General features: G+C 34.9%; 1 protein-coding gene across 3 annotated transcripts; it reads left to right on the top strand.

The window, feature by feature from the left end:
- Nucleotides 1-4,169: 4,169 nt before the first annotated feature.
- Nucleotides 4,170-13,477, top strand: LOC112519401 (putative DEAD-box ATP-dependent RNA helicase 29). Of its 3 annotated transcripts, XM_025127499.1 has the most exons (9): nt 4,170-4,327; nt 4,860-4,964; nt 6,673-6,718; nt 8,864-8,937; nt 9,201-9,253; nt 9,699-9,780; nt 9,863-9,919; nt 10,016-10,154; nt 13,102-13,477. In XM_025127499.1, the coding sequence occupies exons 2-9, from the start codon at nt 4,887-4,889 to the stop codon at nt 13,317-13,319; spliced, it is 747 nt and encodes a 248-aa protein (XP_024983267.1). In that variant the 5' UTR covers nt 4,170-4,327; nt 4,860-4,886; the 3' UTR covers nt 13,320-13,477. The 3 variants fall into 3 exon arrangements, with proteins under 3 accessions (XP_024983267.1, XP_024983266.1, XP_024983268.1); XM_025127498.1 differs by lacking the exon at nt 4,170-4,327 and having other exon boundaries at nt 4,377-4,964; XM_025127500.1 differs by lacking the exon at nt 4,170-4,327 and having other exon boundaries at nt 4,378-4,964; nt 13,105-13,477.
- The last annotated feature ends 353 nt before the right edge of the window (nt 13,478-13,830 follow it).

Raw genomic sequence — 13,830 nt, forward strand, 5'->3', positions numbered from 1 at the left:
TAGAACAATAAGTCATTAATTCATTCGTAGTAAATAAACAATTAATCGGCAATTCCATCTAGCTCTTTTAGCAAATTTTGAGGTTGCACCACATCTTACTCAATAAACCAGAGCCTATTACACAAGATTGTCAAAATGAGAGATGGAAATGTTTTCAGGTATGACTAGTTTTGTAGTTACATTTGTAAGTTAACGGCGTTATGAATTAAACACCAAATTGAGATGTATATATACACCTTATTTTGTAGGGCTGCTTAGGAGCTTTGGATTGGACTTTAATTAAAGTTATACATCCTAGTGATGAAAAGTCTCGTTATCGCACAAGAAAAGGTTGCATTTCAACAAATGTTTTAGGTGTTTGTTGCACTAACATGCAATTCATATATGTTTTGCTTTGTTGGGAAGGTTCTGCGCATGATGATTGTGTGCTTTGAGATGCAATTTCAAGGTCTTAAGGTTTAAGAGTTCCTCAAGGTTCTTATTATTTGGTTGATTCAGGATATTGTATTGCAAATGATTTTCTTGCACCTCATCGGGGACAAAGATATCAACCTAAAAGAGTTTAGTGGCCATCGACCAAACACTGTTAAGGAGTATTTCAATATGAAACACTCAAAAAGCAAGGAATGTGGTTGAGAGGTGTTTTGGATTGTTGAAAGTAAGATGGAAAATCCTTGCATCTCCAACATCTTCAATTGAAACCCAAGTTCGAATTATAATGACATGTTGCCTCCCACACAACTTGATTTGGAAGTCTATGAGCCATGATCCCCATGAGTCGGTCCTTAAAGAAAAAGGAGAAGAAGAAACAAATAGCGATGATGAAAGTAACGAAGTTGAATACATTACAAACATTAGTCCAACCGATGAGTAGCTAGTATTTAGAAATATTATGGCTACCAATATGTTTAATTCATAGAGAAGTAGATAGATTTTGTCATAAATGTATTTGTTTTTGGATTTTTATGTTCACATTATGTTGTATTTGACATTATATTTTATTATGCAATATTTGACATTATGTTTTATTATCGTATTTGGCATTATGTTTTATTATGTTGTATTTTTGACAATATGTTTTATGATGTTGTTTAGAAATGGGGAAAAGTAAAATATATTGGAATTATGAGGAAGGAGAAGCGGTGGTCAACGTTTTACAAGAACTTGCTTGTGATCCGTTTATGCAAGGTAGATGGTGAATTCAAAATTGGATACATGGTTGAAGTGCATAAAAGGTTGGTCCAAAGGCTGCCAATTTTTGATAAGAAAGTTATCCCTCATATTGACTCTCGGATAAAATATCTTAAAAACAAATATAATCTACTTCTGAAATGTTGATACAAAGTGGGTGGCAATGGGATGATGTTGAGCATAAAATTAATTGTGAGAATCAATGGTATGATGAGTGGTGCAAGGTAAGGTCATGAAACTACTACTCTTTTAATTATATTAATCTTGTTCTCATAATCTTGTTTTTATTTTTGTATACTCATAAGAATGCAACTGGTTTATGGAACTTTAAATTTTCTTATTTGCGAAAATTGTACTTGGTATGGGGTAGAGATAGAGAGACGGAGCTAAAAATCGAGGATATATCACAAACATGTGAGGATGTTAATAACAACAAGATGTATTTGGTGTTCTTCCGATAGTGAAGGTGAACAAGAAGTAGATGCACAAGGATCTCCTAATTCATCAACCACTATCACATCAAATAAGCACAAGAAACTTTCACCTAAAAGGGAAATTTACAGAACAAGAAATTACCTTCACTTCAAAATACCATTGATATGAGGCTAGATGCATTTTAATTCCAAGTTTGAGTCTACTTGTGGTCAAATCAAATGATGTCACAATATGCTACTACTGCTAATGTTTTCATCGATGCTAACAAATTAGATTCTTTGAGTGATGAGAAGATGCAAGAAGTCATGAATAAACTTCTTAGTATTGGAATATCTACTTGTGATATTGGTAAAACTCTTGAAATTTGCTATGATGAACCCACCAAAATTAAGGTCTTGTTTACGTTGCCAACTCACATGAGAAGATCATACGTGCTTGGGTTCTTGTATCTTGCTATTCAATGAAATTGGACCTTAAACATAATCTTGTGGTATGGATTTTGTAGTTGGTAGGCTATGTAAGCCTCTTTTTGGTATTGTATTTTAAAGTTGGATGAAACATTTGAATTGTATTGTATTTTTAAAGTTGGTTGAAGCATCGAAATGTACTGTATCTTTGAAGTTGGATGAAACATACTTTGTATTGTGTTTTTTTGAAGTTATGTTTAAACGATAAATTGATTGGTTAATGTTATAAAAATGATAGTACAATGCTATAAAACAAAATTTCAGCTATTATATATGTTAAACATTAAAACAACATTTATGATAATGATAATGATTTCCCAGTATTAACCAAACAACATAAATGCAGTATTCATTCTCATTGTCATTTTCATTCTCCTATGTGAATTAAACAGACTCTAAGATTATGGTCTTGCAACACTAAGAGGTCAGAGTGTATATGAAACCACATAACTGGATTGAATAAAGAAAGACCAATTCAGTCTTGATTAGTTTGATTACAAACTCAATTAACCATTATTACAAGTCGACTTTAAATCAACCATTACTAGGTCGATTCACTTACATTATTGGGTACATTTATCGGCTATCAAAATGAATTGTTGGTAAACATGTTTTACTAGATAAAAGTCTTCTCAATCACTTGGATGGTAAGACTATGGGGTTTTACTATGCCTCTTGGTGGGTAAGATTTTTAGTACTTGGTAAACTTAATGATCATCGATAAATGCTTATCCGGTAAGAATTTGGTAAACGGACCCCTTAATTGAGGTGTTTTTTGTGATGTGGATATTTGGTTGATTCGGTGGTGAACGCAAAGGGAGCTTGAAAGGAATGTTGAAGAAGATGGTGAAAACGAGAAGGTATTTATCAAATGTTTTAAATATTTATACGCATGCAATTTAAACTTGTACAATAAAAATTATATAAATTGGTAAATAACCAACTTGTCCTCTCACAAAGGGAACTTGTGTGAGCTAGTCAATAACGATCATGGCAAAGGATGAAATCAAAACCACAACCTTAAATTATAAAGGCAACATCCAAAGTTTATGAAGAGACAAAAAATGTAATATAACTCTTATAATTGTATTTATTTTTTAGTAAAAGTAATTTCATGCACCAAGCTTATTTAAAAAGTTGAGACCTTTAATACGGATAATTAATTATGTATGGATAAATTATTTTGGTTTTAAATAAACTTAATAAGTGGAATTTGTAAACGAGTAATAAATATAAAATATTATTGGATAGCTACATAAGGTAAAACTAATAAATAGTTAAAGTATTAAACTTGGCGTTAAAAATATGAATTAAAATTACTGTTTATACCAAAATAAAAAATAATTCAAATAATTATAGCTGACATAAATAGTATAGTCATTATTAATGCAGCTACTAGTAACTATTATTTAATAGTACCTTTTTTTGAATGACATATTTAATAGCAATTTACAATATCCTTATTCGTATTATGTTACGGTGTGCATATTAATTTAAAGCCGAGAACATAAAAAGTCAATCATGCTTTATTTTTGTCTATCCCGATGCCAGTGGCTACCATTGCGATGTTGCATTGTGCATCTTGATTTAAAGATGAGCACTTAAAATGTCAATCGTGATTCATTTTTGTTCATCCGATGCTAGTTATATACTCATATAATATAGTTGATTGTAAATTTTGAATATATGTAAGCAATAATACCTAGTACAAATATGTTTGTACCAAATAGAATATATATGTAGATCCATTTTACAATTTTATGTAGAATGTGATAGATAAATAATGTTAACGTTGTGAAAAAACATGTTTTCCTTGTGTGAAAATGATTGGTAGATGATGTTGTTATATGTCAGTAAGACAGGATGTGATAAATCATAAGTTCTTGACCAWAAAAAACTTCTCTTTGAACTTTGCTAGAGATCATTTTGTTTGGAGAAACAATCTTTCTTCTGGTTTATTGTTTTGATTTATGGCTCTTAATACACTATTGTGTATTCTTTTAAAACCCCGATATTTTAGCTGAAGGTTCGTTAACAAGGCCTAAAATAGTTATACACTGTTAAACGTATCTAGCTCATATCCTGATCCTTGGCTATACATATTTGTGCTTTTAAGTAGTGGCTGCTGCATTACATCTTTGTCACAGATAAAGTAGCACATACGACAAGGCATACATGCATATTGCACTATCAACTTGGGCATAATTGGTGCACTGRAACTCTTCCATATAAGGGTATTTTTTTGTAGTTTTGACATACTTTGGTTAGCTTACTGCATTGGTTTAATATCTTCTTCGTGATACGGTAAAAACTACCAATCTACTTTTTTAACCAAAAGAACTTGGCGAAGGACATCATTCATTATCATGTTCGGATTATTTTGTACTTCAATTGGCCATGCATTYTTTTGYTRTCTGTTTAATTGAAAGTTTGTCAACCTAGGAGTTATGTAGAATGTTAAAGATACATTTAATTGCATCTCTATGTGTGTGTACATATCGTATTGGTTGAGGCATGCTATTCTGCTCTGTTTTTGATTTTCTGCATTCTTATAACTTTGTCTTCCATCTTTATCCCTTTYTGTACCATGAATATTGTACTTATAAGTACAAGGTTTATCTCAAGAAGTTTTAAGCACTATCTTCACTCTAATTATTGATTAATATAAAATATGAAATATACGAATATGAGAAAGAAGCTCAAAGACCAATGCGCTCCTATTTTCTCTGTACTTATTCTCTTWGTRTTAACACATAGTACTTTCAGGGACCTTCTAGCCAATGGGTTGATGTAATGAAGATGAAAAGAGCTATTCATGAGGGGGTCATAAATAAAGTAAACCAGCAGCTCTCTAGCAATCATTCAGTAAAGGTGAAGTCAGGAAAACCATATGGATTTCTTTGCATTGAGATTATCAGCTAATCATGGGATAGTTCTAATGATTGATTGCAAGTGCCTAGTCTTTTTCCTATTGTTTTTTTTTCTGTAAATACTGAATGTTCTTTTATTTTTACTATGGGATGTATATCTTGTCATTTTTCTTCTCCAAATATATTGATTCCATTATMTTAACGTTAGGCTGGATCTTGACTTCACAATGAGTTGATTTATCCTGAATACTCTAGGACTTCCATGGGTAATAGTTATGTTCTTTTAGAGAGTGATCTATTGTACATCTATCTAGCAAACCATCCTTCAGTTGGATAGCTTATTCTAATGTAGSTGTTCATTCATACTGAACTGTTGATGTCTGAAAGCACATTGGTCTGTATCTTTTTCTTGCAAACTGTAGAAGTTGTAGGCTTKGGCCGACTTATGTTTAGTTCTCGCGAGATACGTAATTCCCATTATCTCTCAGCTTTATCAGAATAAGGGACACATTGATAAATTTACACATGTCTCAGTCACAGGTATAACTTGATGTCCTATATTGATATATGGGTCATAAGGAAAACAGCCTTTATTATCTAGTGAATACACTTATTTAGGCTGTTGGGTGGCTACCCAAAAGTTACTTAACCTCAGGATGCATCCTTAACCACACMAACCATGTTAGTGGTTACTGATTCAGATGTCACTGTATCATCCAGGATAGCCAATGATTRAGGATGCAAATTGCGTCTTTATTCTCATTTGAAGGAAGGTGTGTATCATTTTATGAGACTGAGATCGGCGGTAGCTTAGTAGTTGACAAAAAACCTTTTACCTAGATATRCCATTGCTTTCTCATGAACAAATCGGATGTTTTTATTCTCATATTCTGATAGTGAGAAAACGAGGTCACTTGGAAGGTTTATCTATAAGCTATGTTTGTSTATTTTGGTCTTCTGTGAATCTTAGCCTCAAAATAGAAAGTAGCAAGTTTTGCTGATTCAGTGGATAAATTGACTTTATTTGGAGTTGGTTGATTACAACCAATCAATATATAAGTATCCACTTGTTTTTTTCCCTAGGTATTGTTTAAGGTTGGGTTTAAAGCTTCAGTATACTTTACAGAAAATTGCTGATCTCATCTCACATTGATGAAGCACTCTAAACGGAGCCTTTTATGGAAAAGCAAAGCTTGAAGATTTTGATTTTTCCTTTTCTTGCCACTGCTGGAACTAGGAAGTAGCAAGTGTGTTTGAATATCTTTTAATACATATAAAATGACAAAATAAAAAAGAGACAATGTACTTTTTGTTTATATTTTGGAAGTTTCAAATTCTATAGCTCTTTCAGTTTGAGACACATATTTTATGTTAATTTGTGGCTTTTCCGCAAGAATAATCATCCATATGAATAGGAGACATGAATTGAGGCTCCTATAGTTATCCTTAGGCTTAGCATAATCAATCTGCAGGTTTGGTTCATTAAATTCCTTGCTTTTATGATAGATGCTTTACTGATCGTTTTATATGACGTGCCTTCGGATTTGCATGTTCTTGCATATAGTGGAGGTTCTTTTTTGATATATTTTTAATTTAAGCCCTGTGTTGGCCGTTGAGCCTAAACTTCAAGGTTTTCTAGATTTGATCAAGTTTGTACCTGGTCTCTTTCTGTAATAGTTGATGTCTGATATGGCTTTATTCTTTTGCAGGAAGATGAGCTTGAATGCAATAGATCACCAGGCATGGGAAAGAAAGGTTTGTGATTTTGCGAATGCATAAATCATTTCGCTGCTTCATTGTGATGCATCCACTTTCGATAAAGTTAACTTGCTAGTAAATGTGTTTGTATCTATGTATACATGTATGATCTTATGTATGTATATATTGAAAGATTTTAACTTAAAATTTTCTTGTTTTGTCTCGGTTAGCATTTATAGAAGAATGGCTTTTTCTTTAAATATAGATGAGATGGTTGATGTTGATAACAAAAATGTTGGTGAGTACTTTCGGTTATAATTAGACTTTTAATTTAAAGTTGTAGATTATGCAACATAAATTTCATAGGTGCCTTAACTTTCAAGTTACATTAAGATATGACATTTGTTTTTCCTTTTCAAGTATTTGTTGAGTGCAATATTTGCTTTTTGTATTTTACATTTTAAATGTAGTATTGGAACTAGAGCATTTGGTATTTTTTGTAAATCAAAAAGCAAAAAAGAGCTCTGGCTACCTGTATGCATGGGTAAAGACTCTATTATTGCATACTCGATACCAGTTAGGTAACTCTTCCTATGGATAGATTTACCCAACCCGTATGTACCTGTAATTGGGTTAACCATGGATACCCAGTTCCAGGGACCTATAGATTCTTGCTTCCTCAAGTAGCTTATCGTATGAATAAGACAAGAGATCCCAGGATGTTGTCTATGATAACCAACAACTAACATAAAATTGATTATCATCATGACAAAGGATGTGATTCTTTGATTCTGAGAAAATCTTGAAGAATGATCTTTCATCCAGTTCAATCAATACAATATAGCGCTTGAAAATTTAGAAATGCGATGGTGATAAGAAGTACATATTCAGATTGTTGTTTCAACCGTGATTGGAACTATGAGAGAGAGAGGCGACGGTTCAAAAAGTGGTCNTTTTAATTTGAAGTTGTAGATTATGCAACATAAATTTCATAGGTGCCTTAACTTTCAAGTTACATTAAGATATGACATTTGTTTTTCCTTTTCAAGTATTTGTTGAGTGCAATATTTGCTTTTTGTAGTTTACATTTTAAATGTAGTATTGGAACTAGAGCATTTGGTATTTTATGTAAATCAAAAAGCAAAAAAGAGCTCTGGCTACCTGTATGCATGGGTAAAGAATCTATTATTGCGTACTCGATACCAGTTCGGTAACTCTTCCTATGGATAGATTTACCCAACCCGTATGCACCTGTAATTGGGTTAACCATGGATACCCAGTTCCAGGGGCCTATAGATTCTTGGTTCTTCAAGTAGCTTATCGTATGAATAAGACAAGAGATCCCAGGATGTTGTCTATGATAATCAACAACTAACATAAAATTGATTATCATCATGACAAAGAATGTGATTCTTTGATTCTGAGAAAATCTTGAAGGAATGATCTTTCATCCAGTTCAATCAATACAATATAGCGCTTGAAAATTTAGAAATGCGATGGTGATAAGAAGTACATATTCAGATTGTTGTTTCAACCGAATATGACACTATCTTAAAAGTTCAACACTCAGATTTAGATTATGCTTCAAATATCATTAGAACATTYATCATTRAACTCTTAATGCTTAAAAAGTACTTGGGCCTAACTTCTACTTTATAGTATTGCATTACAATACGGAGACACGATGGCATAGCTTGGAGGTAGTTTTGAANCTTAATGCTTAAAAAGTACTTGGGCCTAACTTCTACTTTATAGTATTGCATTACAATACGGAGACACGATGGCATAGCTTGGAGGTAGTTTTGAAGATCTTTAAAAAAGTTGAGATTTGAAATTCGATTGGAAAGTGGTGCATTTGCAGGTCTTTCATGCCTGCCTTTCATATGGAACATATGGAGATTGATGATAGCTGATGTCTGATYTCTTCAGTTTCATTCTTTCTCTGATCTAGGATACATAAGCAAGAGTTTGTAAATAATTAGTTAGTAAATCGCCTAACCTTTTCAATACCATGTTCTGATTTCTCCTAAGCAAGTGTAGAGCTTCGTTRTWCTTGCTTAGCAAGGAAATAGGAATTTTAGTATGGGTTAATGATGAGGAACCAACTTGTAAAGCTGGTGAAGGCACCTGATATTTTTTTGTGTGTTTGTGTATTACATCTAGAGGGCATAATTGATATAGAATTTTGATTAATTCTGGCAGTTTCTGGTAGTAAAAGGAAGGCACAGAGCTTCAAGGATGAGGAGTTTTTCATAAGCTCAGTTCCAACAAATCAAGTAGGTTATATTCTTTTATGCAATAAACGTCATATTGATTTTCAGCAACATCATCATCTTTCGCTTAGGGGATGGATTGCAAGCAGTTCAAGAGATATTAAAGAATTTACTGTCTAACCATCTTGAAGTAGCTTCAATTCTATTATTCTAATATGCATTCTCATTTCCAACTCTCCTTGGCACCAGATTGCTCTATTTCATTATTTGATTTTTATCAAAGAGTTATGGTGTTGATATCTTACTTCTCATGTCATTCTTTCCAGCATTTTGAAGCAGGCCTTTCAGTCAGAAGTAATCAAGGCTTTGCATCCAACAGGTAAAGATCAATGGATGCTGAACATTTTTCATGTAGTTAATGTGTTCCATGTACCTCAACTTTGCTTCAAACTGCGAACTGCAACATTAAATAAGTGGTCATGGTGTCACATATCACATGGTTTCATCATCTTGCCTGTTAAGGTCTTTGGTACAGTTACTTGACATGCTAAAAGTGTTTACAATTCACAAGAGAGATTGCAAGAGTGTTGGTGGTTATATGCCACTTTGATGTGATGGTGGGTTGTCTCTACCCCTACGACATCTTAAATGCACCTTTTTTTATTCTATATGCTTGTACTGTAAGTTATGYTGTAGGTCTTGTATTGGGAAAAGCTTGTGACATTAGATTGGGCTTAYMGTAAACCTTTGGTGCCTCTTGTATCTGTATGTAATAGGTGCTTGTACTATTAAAGTCTTGAACCATTGATTTGAATGATGAATAGGTTGGAGAATGCTGTTCTTGACCTAGCTGCAGATGATAGTGGGGGATTACAAAAACAGAAGTCTTCATATCATTGGGATAAGGTTTCAATTGTTAAGATATTTGATGTAATTCTTTACTTCTGTCTTTCTGTCACTCAACTACARTGATTTTATCTGATGGCAGAGGAGTAAAAAGTATGTCAAGTTGAACAACGGTGACCGTGTAACAGCTAGTGGGAAGGTACATTTTGACACTCGTATATATACGTGTGTATATTATGTTTGTTAATAATACCTGATTTGCTTCTAAAGATAACTTACTTGCAATGGTATACAGATAATAACAGAGAGTGGTTCAAAAGGGAAGGCCAATAAAACTGGAATATATAAAAGATGGAAAGAAAAATCACACAGTAAGGTATCTTTCCAAGGAACAAACAATGAAGGCAGTGCTGTGGAATCTACAAGTCTCAAAGGTATCAATGTTTTTGTTATTTGTATTTACGAATATATAATTTGAGTGTGAATTGTAACACCCGTACTTTTTCTTCTTCTTTCTTTCTTTTCTTTTCTTCCTTTGTAAGGTTTAAGTGTGTGTAGTGTATAATAATATATGTATTTATATATATTATTGTTTAAATAATTCTCTTTTAGGAGAAAAGAAGGAAGGGGGGGGGGGGGTTGTCAGCTACTTTCTAACCTACCCTTGTATCATAGTCCTTACCTTAGGAATTACCTCTTTCCATTTGAGTCCTTATCCTCCATGTAAAGGGAAAAAAATCCATGGGGAAGGGTGTTTTTAGGAGAGGGCTTCACCGTGAGAGAGGGGGATCGGAGGACAAAGAAAGGGAGAAGAAAGGAAGGGGAGGGATCAACTCCACTCTGGTCCACGAAGAGGCAGCAAGCTACTGTTAGACAGGGAAACAACAGAAAACAAAGCAGCACTCTTACCTTCTGTTTGGGGCGACAAAACAAAAAGAAGAACCGAGGAAGTCGCTGCCCTCTTCCTTCTCTCGACAGCAACAGCAGCAAGACAGCCGTCATCGAACCACCGTGATGGCGGAAACAAACTAAGCACCAAAGAAATCACTCTCATAGCTGCAGGTGCTCTGATAGCCATTCTTCTGCTGATTTGCTGCATACTTCTTTGTCACTTGTTCAAGAAAAGGAAGGGAGCTTAACAGAAGGATGCCGAAGGTGGTAGCCGCGACAGCACCTCAGGCGGAGGTGGCTGGAGAGACAGGAGGGAAGCTTGTACACTTTGAAGGTACAATGGGTTTCACTGCTGATGATCTTTTGTGTACAACAGCTGAGATCATGGGGAAAAGCACTTATGGAACTGTTTATAAGACAACTTTGGAAGATGGTGATCAAGTTGCAGTAAAAGATTGAGGGAAAAGATCGCTAAGAATCAAAGAGAATTTGAAATAGAAGTAATTTTGCTTGGGAAAATTAGACATCCAAATCTATTGGTAATGAGGGGCTGTTTGTCCGTCTTTTTCCCGAACAGCAACAGTAGCAGCAGTCGCTGCCGTGTATCTTTCGAGCAACAGCAGCTGCAAGGGCTGCCTGCGCCCTTCAGTCGCGTCCCGGACCACCAACAGTAGCTACAAGAGCTGTCTGCGCTCTTCTGCCGCTTCTTGGACTGTCAACAGCAGCAGGTGGCTGCCTGTGCTCTTCGGTCGCTCCTCGGACAGCGAAAACAGCTACCTGTATCGAGCTACTGTGCTGCATTTTAGACCACACCACCAACAGCTGCGTCGAGGCTGCTGTGCCGTACCCTGCACCTGCTGCCGCCGTGTTTCGCCAAGCAACGACAGCGAACAGCAGCTCGGCTGTGCTGTTTCTTTTTCCCTCGCCAAACAGCAACAGCAACACAGCAGGTGCTGTGTGCTGTTTCTCTTCAGTGTTTTCGTCGGGCAGCCGCAGCAAGGAGGAGCTGCAGGTCTTCGCGAGCAGCAAACAGCAACAGCAAGGGGCTGTTGTGTCCTTACCGAGCAGCCAAACAGCAACAAGCAGCAAACTTGCTGCGTTTTTCGCGTACGTCCCAAACAGCAGGCAGCATATCTGTTGCGCTTCACCTGTCAGCAAACCGCAAACAGCCCCTGCACGGTGCCGTTTTCTTCATGTTTTTTTTGTCCGAACAACTACCTGCAGCGCGACGGTGCTGCTCACTCCGTTCTGCCCAACTCTGCTGCTACCGCTACTGCTGTCTCATGGAGTAGAAATGCGACCCCATTGCTTCGACTACCTACCGGCAGCTGTTTTAGTTCCAGATTTTAAGATCTTCGATTAGATCTTCCTATGTGAGTTCATTCTATCCCGTTGTGAAATTTAAATGCATGATGATGTGAATAAGTTAATTAGCCTATAGTTAATTCTAGTAATATACCAGTTGAGACGGAAAAGGTTATTCTAGATCTAAATGGGATTGAGTTTTGGAAAAGTGGTTACGACCGCTTGGTAAGATGTTTAACTTAAGGCATTTTATACTAGAGGACCCTAGTACTCATAAGTTATATATATATATATATATATATATATATGATGATCACTAATGGTAGTAGGGGAATAATTCCCTAATGGTGGACTCACTCATAGTCTTGATATCGAAACAATGCTATATATATATATGCTTGACGTTAATTATCCAAGTTATGATCAGAACGTGGTGAATCTATGTATTTCGAAAGTTGTATTATTGTATTTTGCGTGAGGGATGGTATAAGTTGGCGGTAGGCATTGTGATTATTATGTAACCTCCAAATCATCCTCTCACTTCTCGGTAATAGGCATTGTGATTATTATGTAATTACCGAGGTAAAGAGCTTATGATCACGAACGACTACATGACTGGTTTAGGTTGATGTCGATGGTTTTTAAACCTATAAGTGATGCTCTATAACGTTAATCCATGACTTACTTTGTGTTCCGTCATGTCTAACGGTAAATCGGGTCTCCCCTGTCATCCTCGGATGTTTTGGCTCCTCCGCGTGATAGTTTGGAATTAATTGCTTTCTCACATCGTTTGAATTTACGTCATCCGTATATATTTACATTTATACATGTATAAAGGTTTTATAGTTGTCATTATTTTATTGATTGAACTCACTAGGCGTAAGCCTAACACTCTCTTTTGAAATGACGTGTTGTCAAGTTCTTTTAGCGGCGGGACTAATATGGGTTGAGGGGAGCGTGGTCTCGTAAATGGAGATTCTTGTGTAACTAAGGCTTTTGGTGTTTTGGAGCATTGAATTATTGAACTACTCGCCATGTTGTTGGAGTCAATAGAAATACCCGACTTTAATCTAGAGATAGAATTGTGTAGTTTAATAGGTTGTTATTTAATGCCTTTCTTCTTGCTTTGTTTTATAAATTTCGGGGTGTTATATGTGAATGATGATGATGATTATGTTGTTTTAGCAGGAGGGCGTGGAATGCATAAGAGAGGAGGGTTTAGAGGTGGGAACAAGAGTCGGTCAGTTCCTAATGCTCATGTGCGTTCAGAAGTTAAAAATCTTGACCAAGTTCGGAAAGAAAGGCAAACGAAAGCAACCAAAGCTGCTTTGATGAAGAATAACCCAAAGAAAGGGAAAAAGTTAGGGAAAAATGGTGGTAAAAGGGGGAAGGGAAGGAAATAGATATATATATATATATATACACACACACATATATATATATATATATATGTATATGTGTGTGTGTGTGTGTTATGGTTGTTTATTTCTTGTTTTGATGGCACAATCACGATTCACATGTATGGTGTAAAACTTAATGGGTGGTGATATTTTTGAAATTATAGGATTGACTGGTAAAACAACTCCATTCATCTAGCAGCAACTGCTAGGCACCATCTCCTTGGTGTCTATTATCATATATTATCTTGTTAATAGATTTTTCCATGTTTGTATATTGTTAATCCATCCAAGATGATAACAGATTTAGGTATTGTTTTGCAAAACTAAGCTAGTTTATAAGTTATGTTATTTTTTGGGTACATGTTTGGATGTATACAAACTAGCTTCGTTACTTGAAGTAAGAGTTTGAAAATTTGTTGTTTTTTTTAATTATAAYCGTGATTAATATTAATTATTATTTATTACTGTTAATTATAAATAAATATTAACAAAATTAAATATTACTAATATTAAT

The sequence above is a fragment of the Cynara cardunculus genome (genome assembly GCF_001531365.2).
Source record: "Cynara cardunculus var. scolymus isolate 2C chromosome LG 10, CcrdV1, whole genome shotgun sequence".
NCBI lineage: Eukaryota > Viridiplantae > Streptophyta > Magnoliopsida > Asterales > Asteraceae > Cynara > Cynara cardunculus.